The sequence below is a fragment of the Zingiber officinale genome, chromosome 3A, assembly GCF_018446385.1.
Source record: "Zingiber officinale cultivar Zhangliang chromosome 3A, Zo_v1.1, whole genome shotgun sequence".
NCBI classification, from domain to species: domain Eukaryota; kingdom Viridiplantae; phylum Streptophyta; class Magnoliopsida; order Zingiberales; family Zingiberaceae; genus Zingiber; species Zingiber officinale.
Genome location: NC_055990.1, coordinates 157131618 through 157146309, shown reverse-complemented (window position 1 = coordinate 157146309; position 14692 = coordinate 157131618). Strand labels below are relative to the sequence as shown.

Genomic DNA, 14692 nt, shown 5'->3' with positions numbered 1-14692 from the left:
CATAGAAACGAAAGTCGTGAGCCGAACGAGCACATTACACATGAGCTGAACTGGAGTGTCACCTGTAAGTCAAAGGCGCGTGGAGGCGAAAGTCGTGAGCCGCACTGGTGCATCGCACGCGAAATCGAATACGCACCGAAATGAAAGTCGTGAGCCGAACGGGCGCAGAGCCTATGAGATATCCTGGTCCGAAACCAGTGGAGATGCTCTTGTTCGTGACCATCGACGATAGCTCAACCCCTAATGGGGGAGATAAAATGTTCTGATACGTCCGTGACTAGTAAAGACCATTTAACCCCGACCGGGGGGGGATATGAGAACCGATATGCTGGTCCGAGACCAGTGAAAGCCGCTCGACCCGAATGGGGGAGATAGAATATTCGATACGATTGCTCGACCCTGAACGGGGGAGATAGATGCTCGTGAAGACTGCTTGACCATGAACGGGGGAGATAAATGCTCGCCAAGACTGCTCGACCCCGAACAGGGGAGATAATTTCTCGTGAAGACTGCTCAACCCCGAACGGGGGAGATAAATGCTCGTGAAGACTGCTCAACCCCGAACGGGGGAGATAGATGCTCTGATAAGCTGATCGATGAAGATACGGGTTTAAGGTCGCCGCCCGACCCTACGGTTTATAGTCGTCGTTCGACTCTGGGGTTTAACGTCGCCGTTCGACGGTCATCAAGGCGGGGTTTTTATTGTCGCCGCTTCGACTTTGGGGTTTAACATCGCTGTTCGACAGTCTTCAAGGCGGGGTTTTTATAGTCGTCGCTTCGACTCTGGGGTTTAACGTCGTCGCTCGACGGTTTTCAAGCTGGGTATTTATAGTCGCCGGTTCGACTCTGGGGTTTAACGTCGTCGCTCGACGGTCTTCAAGCCGGGTATATATAGCCGCCGGTTCGGCTCTGGTGTTTAACGTCGCCGCTCGACGGTCTTCAGGCCGGATATTTATAGCCGTCGTTTCGGCTTTGGCGTTTAATGTCGCCGCAACGGTCTTCAAGCCGGGTATTTATAGCCACCGGTTCGGCTCTAACATTTAACGTCGTCGCTCGACGGTCTTCAAACATAACTCAAACCCGACCAATCGGCGCAAGGTCTTCGACATCGAGCCCGTGGCTCGGATAATATATGCCCGGCCGATCGGCACGGGGTCTTCGACATCGAGCCCGTGGCTCGGATAATATACGCCCGACCGATCAGCGCGGGGTCTTCGACATCGAGCCTGTGGCTCGGATAATATACGCCCGGCCGATCGACACGAGGTCTTCGACATCGAGCCCGTGGCTCAGATAATATACACCCGGTCGATCGGCGCGGGGTATTCGACATCGAGCCCGTGGCTCGAATAATATACGCCCGACCGATCGGCATGGGGTCTTCGACATCCAGCTCGTGGCTCGGATAATATACGCCTAACCGATCGGCACGGGATTTCGACATCGAGCCTGTGGCTCGGATAATATACGCCCGGTCAATCGGCGCGGGGTCTTCGACATCGAGTCCGTGGTTTAGATAATATACGCTCGGCCGATCGGCGCGGGGTCTTCGGCATCGAGCCCGTGGCTTGGATAATATACGCCCGGCCAATCAGCACGGGGGTCCTCGATCGAGGAACTAGGACAGATCATATAACTGAAAGAGAAAAAATAATACAAAAACTGACCTGCCGACCAGCAAAGGATCTGACTCAATTCCTCGACTCCCGAATACCCGTGGAGTGAGGAGAATGACACATTCATCGAAACCTATCGAGGTCATGAGGATGGTAGAATTTTCCGACGTCATCCATCTTCACGTTCCAGATCAGGTGTGTTCCCACAGACGACGCCAATTTGATCCTGTCAGGATGCTGAGAAGACGGGCCTGTCGATGTGACATGTCTGGAATGTTGACCGCATCTCCATGACTCGGGTGGTGAATTGTCTTCTATATTGACCAAGTCATCAAAAGTCCTCCGGTCAATGCTACCTGCAACAGCGACCGGGTTGCCCCGGTCTCTGGTACCTCGATGCTCAATGCAGGTCCCGCGAACATATAAGTAGTCAAATAATATAGGCACAGTGAAATTAATATAATGTGAGTACAATGACGTACCCTAGCCCCGGGGGCGCCCTCGGATGGATCGGTGAGCTGATCACGGTACTGATCGAGTAGTCACGGCCCTGACGAACAAATGGATGTGAGTCAGCTGAGGGGTCGGATCTGAGGGCGATGACATGGAATCTGATGCAGCCGAGGTCCAAAGAGACGGCACGTAGGGCAGATGTGATAGTGGCTCGTAGGTCGTCACACGGTACGCAGGCCGTATAATGTCACTAACTCAACGACTCGATGGTCGGAACACAACACGCAAAGCATAATACAAACCATGGAGGTGGGAGGTCGGCTAGTGATTGTCACTGGAGGTGACATCGGAGGTGGGAGTCGGCGGAGGCGGCGACAGCCGCTGTAGGCGATGATGACAGCCGCTGGAGGCGGCTGCGATGGCAGTGGCGGCAGCAGTCGTTGTAGGCGGCAGTGGTGGCTGCTAGAGGCGTTGCCGACAACTGGTGGAACAGGTGGCTCTGGCCAGAGGCGAAGGCGGTGCCCACTGGAGCCTGCAGCGCTCGCTGGAGGCGTAGGCACCTGCTAGAAGGGGTGGCGGCTACTGTAGGAGATGGCGGTCGACTGAGGAGGTGCTCCGTGGCTATGGCAGTGCTGGAGAGGAGGGAGAGAGGAAGAAGTGGAGGCTAGTGTAGCTAGCGGCTCGCGTGAAGGGGAAAGGCAACAGTGGCGCCGGAGGCGGGAGGAGACCCCGACGGCATCTGATCGGTGATCGGCCCTTCGCGACATCCTTGACCCCCCTGGCCTCTGCTGGCGAGAGGAGAGGGAAGGGCTGACGGTGGCGGAGGCAAACCCAGCAAGCCCTCCTTCCTGGTGGCGACGACCTTGCGAAGAGGAGAGGGAAGGGCTGACGGTGGCGGAGGCAAGCCCAACAAGCCCTCCTTCTTGGTTGCGGCGGCCTTGCGAAGAGGAGAGGGAAGGGCTGACGATGGCGGAGGCAAGCCTAGCAAGCCCTCCTTCCTGGTGGCGGCGGCGGCCTTGCGAAGAGGAGAGGGAGAGGCGCAATGGTCGGTCCTCGCCAGCGTCGTGAGGACTGTAGAAGGGAAGAAGAAGGTCTTCTCCTTGTTCCTGTTGGCGGCGGCCAAGCCAAAACCATGAACCAACCCCCCCCCCCCCCCCCCCCCTTTGCCTGCACGGGAGATGAACAATGTTCCTTAAAAACAAAAACCCTTATCATGTAAAAAGACCAAACTGCCCTGCTCTTTCTCCCTAATCAGGTTAGGAACCTAGAAAGAGAAAATCAAGCTTTGAAGGCAAAGCTTGATAAATTAGAGAAAATCCTAGAAAGATTCAATGTTGGATCTAAGAGTTTAGGTATGGTGTTGGGTAGTCAAAGACCCAACAATGATAGATCGGGTCTAGGATACCGATCTAGTGTCTCCAAGGCTAAGGAAAAGTTTTATGTTAGGGTTGCATATGACTATAGCAAGGAGAAGTCAATAAATGGCAAGAGAATTCATTTAAAGGTAAGGTTAAGTTAACCAAGGATAAGGAGTCCAAGGTTAAAAAGGTTAGGTTTGTAGGCCAAGTGTCACCGGAGGTGCACCGATGTGGCCTAGCCATAGTAGATAAGTCACCTAGGGAGGTGACTAAGGCTAAGAGCTCTAAGGGGAGCTCAAAGAGTCAAGTAGAGGCCTATGGCTAATGGATCTCGAGTGGGTACTACTTGGGAGTTTAGGTTGGGTCATAGAATGTGCTAAGTGGTTTAGAGACGGACTTGAGTCTCAAACCTAGGGAATTGGTACAAATAGAATATGTTTCATGCTTAGAAATATGACATTGGGGTCATATAGTATGATAATTAGTTTTAGATGTATATATGTCATATAAATCAATACTAGGGATGCATTGTGGGTTAATATGGACAAATACATCAAGAGGAAGTCAAAACTAGGACTTTAGGTCAAGGTTCAATTGAACTTTTTAGCTAGTTTTGTGTTTTGTTTCAATCTTGGGATTTATGATCAATATATTTATATATATATTTTTCCCAAGTAGACATTGATAAAATATACCTCTCCACAAAATTTGAGAATTTTCGGAGGTTTGTGGAATTTCTGGTGCATTTTTGAAGTTGGTCAGAAAAGGTTGATTTTTTCAAAAATAGCGTACCAGTCGACTGGTAATAGTATTTTTGAGCACAGAATGTCTCTCTGTAAGCTCATTTCGATAAAGGCAGTCAACTGGTACTTCTTGCAGTCGACTGATACCAGTCTGAAAGTGTTTTCAGCACTAGATTTTGACCGGGTTAGCTCGTATATGTGTATGAGATCCATGGGGAATAAATACACGAGTTTAGGGTCAATTTGATGATTAAGTTTTCAACAATTGGGATATTGTTAAAGCTTTTTAATGTTAGGCAAAGGGGAAGAAGTAAGGTTTAGTTGGGAAAACCATAAGTGTCTTTGCGTAGGGGGAGCCTTGTGATAGGTTCTTAAATAGCCCTCTGGGAAAATTCCTAGCTCAATGGGGAGCATAGGTGTAGGCGGAGCTTTGGGATAGGCTCAAATGCATGTTGCATCGTAAGTCCATTCGGCGTTGTAAGTCCAAGTGTGTAGCCTTGGCATCGTAAGTCCATTCGCGTTGTAAGTCCAAGTGTGTAGCCTTGGCATCGTAAGTCCATTCGGCGGCGTAAATCCAAGTGTGTAGCCTTGACAGCGTAAGTCCATTTGTTTTAGCATGTTTATTTGTTATTTGTTTTTCTTAACTTAAACGTATTGTCAAACATCAAAAAGGGCGAGATTGTTGGAAGCAATCCCAATGGTCCTTGCGACCATGTGTTTTGGTGTTTGGGCAAAGGGTTTAAGTTAGGTTCACCCTTGTATTTGATATGTGTATTTGAATTGTGCAGGTTTGCAGGATACACATGTGACTCAGGTTGATGGTTTCGGGTCCGGTGAAGGATAGATCATCCAAGGGACCATGGACAAGGCAGCGAGGACAAGGGTCGAGGGAAACAACTTCGAGGCATACGCGAAGGATAGCATTGGAGACGAGCCGCGGGCTTGAATGCATCCGAGGGGCGAGAGCCTAAGGAAGTAGGCTTTAAGGCAAGAGGTCAAAGCTGTAAAAAAGCATCAAGTGAGTTATAAGGGGTGAGGGTTCGAGTGCTGAGAGATTGTACTCGGGGTAAAATCCAAAGTTTAGGGATTACTGTAGCAGTTATTGTAGTAGTCGACTGCTGAAAACAGCAGTTGATTGGTGTAGTCGACTGGTGCAGTCGACTGGCAGCGAACAGAATGTTTCTGTTCGCTCGGTTTGTGTGGATCAGTCGACTGCTAGTTTTGGCAGTCGACTAGTATCGAGTCGTTGGGATGTAACGGTCGAATTCCTACAGAGGACAGCCGACTACTAGTTTTAGCAGTCGACTGGTAGACGGGATTTCCAACCCGTGGCCTTATAACCAAGCCTTGGGAGCTTGGTTATAGTTGACGAAATTAGTGGTGGTAAACCCTAATTAGTAGTCTACTAGTCTCAAGAGTCTTGGTTGGTGTTGTGATGAAGTTTCTCCACCCACGAGCGACTTAAGATAGCCGGAGTTTGCCGAGGGCTAATCCATCGCCGGATAGGGATCGCCCACCTCAAGGGTACGCCGTGGAGTAGGAGCAAGCAATCTCCGAACCATGTTAAATGATCGTGTAGCTTGGTTTGCATTTCATTTCTTGTCTTGTATTTAGTTTAGCTTGTTTGTTTTTGTATTATTCCGCTGCGCAAGCTAATATTGTAGGAAGAGCGAGTATTTGGGGATGCCGTCTATCTAACCCCCCTTCTAGCTAGTCGTGCGATCCCTTACAGATAAAGCACGTAAAGGAGTAAATGTTAAATTAGAATTTTAACAAAAACCACTAGAAGGAAAAAAATTTAAATTTAGTAAAATCAAATCTCAATATATGTACAGAGATGAGGATATTAAGATAAATATGCAAACATACATAAATGAATAAAATAAAAAATAAAAACATTAGAGAAAAAATTAAAGTTACAACTATTAATGGAAAACTCGAGAGACACTTTTAAAATGATATGTACTTAAACGACCAATAAATGATCTCGTTAGACGATATGAAACTATGACAAACACACATATTAAATAAAAAAAACTTGATTAATAATAATAAAATAAAATCAACTTTATTTAAATATAAATAATAATATAATAAAAAATAAAATCTAATAACATGCCAGGATCTATATACTTAATCTCATCTAGTAAAATAAAATTTATTTGTTGTTATAGTTGTGAATATTTATTTAGAATGTTGACATTCACATCGATTTGTAACATTTGTTGCAAACTTGAATTTGTGGTTTTAATATAATTTTTATCTATTTTGGAAATGTGTTATTTACATTAAAAAATTATCACAAGAATAAGATTTTTTGAAAAAAACATAGGGGAACGAATTATGACAGTTCTTGGCATAAAATATCCCACCTTCTTTACCTGACTGGCATTTAAAAGTATGAATTTTTTTTAAGAATATAATGAATTCATTAAATGAACTATGCTAGAAAATTCATTCTTCTTGCTTTTGTATGAAAATTAATCTTTTTATGAAACACGACTCCGCTTGGATGTCTCCTGTAGGTTGAAAAGGAATAAAGTAAGCATTTCCATAGAAAATTTGTGATGTAAGGATTCATTCCAATCAATAACTTAATTCAATGAAAAAGTTTCATCATCAAAAAAACTACTTGCTAAAAATCTTTTATTTAAAATTTAAATCGAGGAAAATAAAATTAATTCTATAAAAAGTCATAGGCTCGTCCTATAACCATCTCTAGAGAAATAAATTAAAAAAACCAAATAGACCACCGCATACCAGGATATTTCCATTGAGCTTGCTAAGCCGAGCTATGCGGACTGAATAAGTCAGTTGTTAGATACACCTAAGCAAGCCAAACGAGTCCATCAAGTTGAACAGACCAATCGAGCAGGAGTGGCATGGGTTAAAAGAGTTGTTTTATCATGTGTGCTAATTGGATGGAGCAGATCAAGTGGATACAGCGAGCTAGTTAACAACTTTGGTTCCAGCAAACACTGCAGCTAAACTAGCCGAAACAAAAGTTGCACTGAATCAGTAATTCAGGTTGGCACGAAGAAATTTGATCGCAAATAAACTCCAAAACCAGTTTGATTCAACGAGTCATAAGTTCATATATCGACTTTGAATAAAGCAACACAAATATTTGTAATCTTCCAACATCAAAAGTACTCGATAAAAAATTGCATAAAGAAATATAATTTATCCAAGTAAAACCATTAACGGGCCTAGAATAAGAAATACCCAAGTGGAATAGCAACTCCAATAGGATCTTGGTCATACATTTCTTAACTCAACTGATGCAAGTTTTACTTGAGGGGGATGAACCTGGAGGAGTGGGTAGCACCAATACCAGGTCTTCCGTGCTTCACAGGCTTGTATGAGATGGAGAACTCAGCCAAGTAATGGCCAATCATCTCGGGCTGTAATGCCACATAAACAAATCAATATACGATGAGAAATATGATAGTTTTTATTAAAGATATGGAATGCAGAAAAGTAAAATTAAAGAGATCCCTAGCAATATGCCACATGAATGTTATGTCAAAAAATAAATAAGGTTACCTTGATTTCAACCTGGTTGAATGTTTTTCCATTGTAGACCCCGACGATGCTCCCAATCATCTCAGGAACTATTATCATGTTCCTAAGATGGGTCCTCACTGGCTCAGGCTTTTCACCTGGAGGTGCGTCTCGCTTCTGGGTATAGTTAATACATAACAAATGAGTATTCTATTTTAATAGAATTGCTGTTGAAATTTTAACCGGAGAAGAATGACAATCCTTGGATTGGCTCAGTTATTTAGCACAAAAGATGAAATGATACCAGCACATTATAAAAAAATGGCTGGATGGTATATACATGAATGTCTTAACATTCACCAATCAAAGCATCGGTCAACTTAGAGGCGATTAAAGATTCTTGCAAATTCTATTAGTTTTTTTATTTCTGAACACTTATTACTACAATTTGAATCTAATAGCATTGCAATGTTTCAGAAACATCTAAAGAATTATTAACTCAGATGTGTAACTAATTTATTCTAATTCCTCATTAACTTTGTTTTATATTATATAACAGAAAAATACCATAAGTTGCTCCAGGTACAGAAACTGACAGATTTTTCACGTTGATGATGTTATATAATTTGACATATCTGATTGTTATGACAATTTTTACATACACATGGTTGCAGTAGTAGCTATGTTAGGGTAACAGTGGCATGCTAGATACTTTGAAAGTTGCCATCACAAGGATGTGCATTACCAGCTATCATGTAACAAGCAAAATTAAATGTGCAACACAAATCATATTAACATAACACAAGTAAATCTGAATTTATTTCATGAAGGAAAGGATAAATGCAAAGGAAATAGACAATTCAAAAAAAGGGGTATCATACCGCTTTGCGTAGCTTTTTTATCAAAGCCATTGGCTTTCTCTTCAGCCCTCTTTGAAACCTGCATGGTCTCACACTCACTCTTAAACATAGCAAGGAAAAACCAAAGGAGATGAACAAAACACAAGAAGACGAGGTTCAAACCTTCTGCGAGCACGTGCGCCGAATAGCTTAACGAGCTCATCGAGGCCCATGTCGAGGAGCTGATCCAGATCGACCCCACGGTAAGAGAACTTCCTGAAGGTCCTCTTCTTGGGGTGCGCCCCTCCGACGTCCACCGCATCTGAAGCATCCGCCTGCAATCAAATCCAACAAGACCAACAAAGAGATCATGTATAACAAAAGATCGTAATCTTTACAACGCGCTACCACTACCACACAAGACAAAGGATCCGAAACCAACCATTAGCGTCCGAGTAGAGCTTCTCTGGCTAGCGCAGCGGCGGTCGATGGAAGAAAGCGGCTCTGGAAAATTAGGGTTTCAGTACCCGAATCTTATTTATAGGCGAGGAATACGTGGCCGCGGTACTTGCAATTACCATTTTACCCATACTCGTTTGGAGAAACATTTAAAATAATAAGAAAAAAAAACATAAAGGCAATTAATAACTTAACTGAGGACGTAAAAAAAAACAGTAATAAAATTTTGTAATTTAAATTAAGAGTGATAATATATAATCCAATTATGTTTCAAGTCTAACTATAAATTTAATTACATTGCCACTAATCAAACATAGGTTAAATGAGTCCAACGGTACCCAATTTCTTGGTGTTTAAAATTTATCTAATAAAATAATCAAGTTAAATCAAATTGAGAATTAAATTATTGAAATAAGTATTGAAGGCTTAATTTTATTCTTTTATGAACCTGAGTTTATTTTAAACTTGACTTAAACTTACTCATTTAGATGATAAAGGATAGTACCAGACATTTTACTTCCTTTGAATAAGTAATAAAAATTTTCTATTATTATTGCATTGGAGCTATTGATGTTTGGACATATACTAATAGTCACCCTAATCATCATGCAATGATTTCTCAAAATATTTTAGCAGCTTATAATTTTGATTTAGAATTCATATATATGCTCAGTGAATGAGAAAGATCTACCTATAATTCAAATGTTTTGACAAATATTTTATCAAAAAATAACGGACTTAAAGTTCCACAAGTATATATATTTTGTTCTATATGTTACTTGCTTATTTTATTTATTTTTTAATTTTTTCAAATTGCATATATGTTATTTATATTTGGTCATTTGATTCCACCAACATGGTTTTATAATAAATATTTTTTAGTAGATGATGGATATCTGAATCGGTGTCAATTTTTTGTTCCATTTCGAGATGTGCATTATCATCTCTAGGAATTCACTGTCCAATTGGTCGTCGCCCTAAAAATGAAATGAAGTTGTACAATCTTCATCATACCTCCTTAAGGAATGTCATTGAGAGGGTATCTAGAATATTTAAATCATAGTTTAAAATATTCAAAACAGCTCATTCATTTTTATATACAACACAAGTTGAGCTTGTTTTGGCTTTATGTTGGATTGCATGATTTTCTTCGCAAAGAGTATCGTTCTGATGAATTTTCAGTTGAACCAGATAATGAAGTTTTATCATCCTTGTCAGAACAATTTCATGATGTTGATTACTTTGATCAGTTATTTGATACTCAAGAACCACGACAAGCAAATGTCAATACATGGAGAGATATAATAGTAAATTGAATATGGAACGATGTTTATCATATTAACAATAATGAATCTTAGATTTTTTTTTTCTTTCATGTAAATCCATAAGTTTTCATGAAAAAAGTTTACAAATATTTAGCAAAAATGTCTATAGAACTCTATGAAATTATTTTTATAATTCTATGAAATTATATAAGAATCAATAAAAATTTATCTAACTCCACAAAAGTCTATTATTAAATCAAAGTCAATGAAAGTCATTAAATCTCTTGATTAAATATACCCTTTAATTAAGTTGATTAATTGTTTGAAAATTTTATATTTTTAAATTTGTATTAAATTTTGATAATATAAATTTATTTGTTTATTTTAAAACTAGGGTAAGATTACGTACAATGGATCCTTCTCTGGGACCCCACATAACGGGAATTTTGTGCACCAGACTGCTCTTTTTTTATTTTAAAATTATCTTTATTTATTTACTATGTTAATAAATACAATTCATAAATTTTATTTATGAACATTGTTAACCATCCTTTTTATGAATATTAATGAATTGAATATACATACATTTTCAAATTTATTTATTTAATTTAATGAATTATTTCTTATTTATTTAATTTATTTTATATATGTCAAATAAATATAAATAAATTTTTATCAAATCGAATATCAAACTTTGCTCATAAACATTTGATCCATTATCGTTGAGAAAATAATAACACTTAAATTACTTGAGGAAAGAAGTTGCTTCTAGATTTATTTAATATAATCAAAATATCTAGTTTTTGATTAATAGAAATGATTCGTCTAGCCCCCTAGATTTCTTATAATCATCCGAATAAATTAAAAAGAATTTATAAAAATTTATCCAAACGACTAATATTTCGAGGGTTATCATTTGATTAGAAGAAATTCCAACCATGCATTGCTAGAATTCGAACTTTAGACATTTGACGAAGGACCTAACTCAACTATTGTCCCGGTGAGAGAGTTGCTTCTAGTTGATAGTTGATTGGACACTCAAATGTGACCATTCGATGAGAGAACAATTGAAAAGTCAACTAATCTAAGTAATAAATCGAATGAAAAATCAACTATTAATTAAATATAAATATTTTATTTCACTTAAAACATGCATTCAATACACTCGTCAATCATTATCACGTGGCATGTTCTAATTTATCGAATTTATTATTAGACAGCTATAATTTAGATGGTCCCTCCTTCACTTGACTACTGACTTACAAATTTACAATTATCATAATTCTATACAAAGGCCTGCAATTGAAATCAATTGATTAAACATGAGTGGGGAGATTAGTCCTCTAAACGAAAGTTCCACTTACTTTTTAATATCTATCTTAATGTCTCGTAAGTGCAATGGTGAGATCTTTTAAGTGGTTAATTAAGTATATAAGGATCACAAATTTTAGCCATAGTACTATGGAGAATTTTTTCAATAGAATGATAACTCTAAGCTAATTGAATGAATTGAATGAATTTTCACAAGTACTTTTCAATTTATCTTAGTGGCAAGCGGTGGAGACAAAGGGACATCAGGGTGTACAGAAACATCTCTTGCTCCTGAAAATTTCACTAGTATACCTCATCAGATAGAATTTAAGAAAACATGTATGCACCGCCTCATCGAAGAGGAGGGCATCATGTTGATGTCGGGGATCTTCGACGCCCTCTCTGTTGCCATCCTACAGAGCTCCAAATTATAGGCTAGATTTGTCTCCAGATACATCGTCTCCACTTCCCACCTTAGCATGTCCGACATCGGCCTCCTCACATATGCTTTCACTCTTTCTTCGATTCAATTCAATTTTTTTTTCTTCCGTTTTGAATTACAATTTGAGTCTTGATCCGTGCCTTTGTTTACAATTTCTTTTTGGATTCTAGAATTTTAGGCCAGCGAAGATGGCTAGAGCGATTTGTGCCGCGACTCCTAATGTTGTTGATCTTGTCTAAAAACGAAGATGACGGTAAATTGAGGATGTGGCTGGAAAGTTGACGAAACGAAGACTCCACGCAAACCCACAACACAAAGTCGTTAGCGCCGGGTTGGGAAGGGGTTCCTAGCGATGACTCTCCGACGCTCAAGTCAGTTTTCGATGAGTAGGAAAAATGGGAAATTGTAGCAAGAGCGCGTAGAAAATGAAGTTATGCATACTTTTGCCTTTAGATGTGAACCTTCTTTTATAATGTTACTGTAGTATTGGTACACATATCTCAAAGTGTAGGTACATTTTCCTACACAATCTAGGAAAAGACATGTTAAAAAAAATATCACTGACACCATTCCTTAAGCAACCATATAACTTTTTGATGTGATAGTCTGGAAGATTTTAAAGTACGATTTACTTGTTGGACATGCTCTGCTGCCAGCAGCATAAATTCACAAAAGGATATGATGAGATAATTCGTAGGTCCACACGCGGCCAACTGGCCGCTGTTCGGCCGGGTAGTCCTTGTCTGGCCGTAATGCATAGAACTATTGTCCTGTTTTTCATTCGATTGTACTATTATCGAAGGGTTGCCCTTTGTCTGATCGGGCAGGCCTCCCGCTCAAGGTGGCGGTCCGGGGGAATTGCTGTTTGGCTATTAGTCTTACTCACGGGCTTTCCTAGAGGGACCATTTGGACACAGTTTGGGCCGACCGGGTCGTCATGATCGGCCGAACAAATAATGCGCCGCTCATCTCAATTTGTCGGTTTTCAAAGCTAGAGTCTTTGCCTGTTTTAACTTTGACCTCCACATCCACTATTTTTATTCTACTTTAACCCGCTAATAGGGTCCCCTTTCATCAACGTATCAGTTGTGCTCATTGTTGATGCAGATAATCACGTTTTCACCTCATTTTATCGGCATTGTGAACCCTCTTTTAGTAACTGGTACAGTAAATATGAGTAAATATGATTGGTATAAAGAACAACGGCAATGATTTATGTTGAATCTGGTATTTTGTTTGAAAACTATTAAATTGTAGTATCTTTTTCCTACATAGTTTTGCGAAAGAGATGTGGGAAACTATTTGGTTGAAAATTTTGTTGGTTTTTGTTAGCATTTTGATCCGAACTCGGTTTGGGCTATGAACATTTTCCCTACATTATCTTTGTTTTTTTCTTTCTATTTTTTAAACTGGAACCCTAATTTTCTTATCTAAGTTGTCAAAAATATGATGAAATAGAATATATTTTACTATTTGATCTGATTGAGCTTTGTTTGAGTCTGATTTTACTGGTTTCACAAGATGATTCTTTCTTCTTTCTTTTTTTAATATTAGTTTGTTGTCCTTAGGAGCATGAGGTGAACATTTCCCATTCTATAAAAGCAAATGATTTGTCTCGTAAAAAAAAAAAAATTGACCACTATTAACGTTTATTTTGTTAAATTATTATCACATATGATGATTTTTAGAAGTCCTATAAATTAACATGACCAAAAGATTATGATGGTCATCCGTATGAATATCTACTATTTTAGTGAGGGGTGGATCCAAAAATTTTATCAAGGGATAAAAAGTCAATAGACATTTGACTATAGATTAATAAAGGTGTCTCTATATTTTATTTAGGGGTAGCTATTCTTTTATTCAAGCATTCAATTGCAAATTAATAGAAGGATTTTTGAAGATATTTTATTAAGAAGGGACATCTATCCCTTCCCCTCAGTAGAGTCACTTGTAATTCTACTTATTGATTAAATCATATTATGTACGTTACGTAAATACATTAACATCTCAACTAGCCTTTCAATTTTTGAATTTGCTTCTCTATTTTAATATAACCCATTTTAAGGTATTGATTACCTTCAACAAAAATTTTATTTGAAAACTATTGATTACCTTCAATCTTGGGAAAGGTTTTCGTCATAATGGAGGTCAAAATCAAGACGATCAACACTCCTTATCATTAGTCGGGCGAGTGAGTGGTTTGCTCGACTGAGATATGAAAGGCCTGATCCGACATTATCACTAGCTCAGCCACCAGCTGAGTTAAGACACTCAAGATAGGAATGAATGCCAAGTGTCTGCGGAAGCAGGCCGAGTGGCTATCCCGCTCGGCCTTACATCAATGCCCAGATCAACGGAGTAAAATCATGACCGAGGGAACCACACGCGGACAACGTTACTACAATCGAGCGACTATCCCGTACGATCTAGATACACGTGCGCAATCAGACAGTGGAAGTATCGGCCGAGCGGCTACCCCGCTCGGTCAAGTAGTAGGATTCATCAGCCAGACAACGGATTCCAAGCGAGCGACCACCTGCTCGGCCAAGCAACGGACAACACTGGGATAGGGGACTTTCAGCCGAGCATCCATTCCGCTCGGCTAATGGCCGCTCGGCTGAGCAACAGACACAACAAGATATCCTTCGACATCCTTTTGGGAGTTAGTGTCACCGACGAACGGCATGGTCAGACAGAAG

At 40.1% G+C, this 14692-nt stretch overlaps 1 protein-coding gene across 1 annotated transcript; it reads right to left on the bottom strand.

Annotated features, from left to right (window-relative positions):
• Positions 1–7240: 7240 nt before the first annotated feature.
• LOC122052982 (40S ribosomal protein S15-like) lies at positions 7241–9021 on the bottom strand. Its single transcript, XM_042614773.1, has 5 exons — positions 8956–9021; positions 8697–8848; positions 8556–8613; positions 7717–7851; positions 7241–7574 (listed from the first exon to the last, which is right to left on the bottom strand). The coding sequence occupies exons 1-5, from the start codon at positions 8956–8958 to the stop codon at positions 7461–7463; spliced, it is 462 nt and encodes a 153-aa protein (XP_042470707.1). The 5' UTR covers positions 8959–9021; the 3' UTR covers positions 7241–7460.
• Positions 9022–14692: the final 5671 nt, after the last annotated feature.

Coding starts and splice junctions, on each gene's coding strand:
- LOC122052982 (XM_042614773.1), bottom strand. Junction 7,852..8,555: donor TAAAAAAGCTACGCAAAGCG/GTATGATACCCC, acceptor AACTATACCCAG/AAGCGAGACGCACCTCCAGG. Junction 7,575..7,716: donor TCAACCAGGTTGAAATCAAG/GTAACCTTATTT, acceptor GTGGCATTACAG/CCCGAGATGATTGGCCATTA.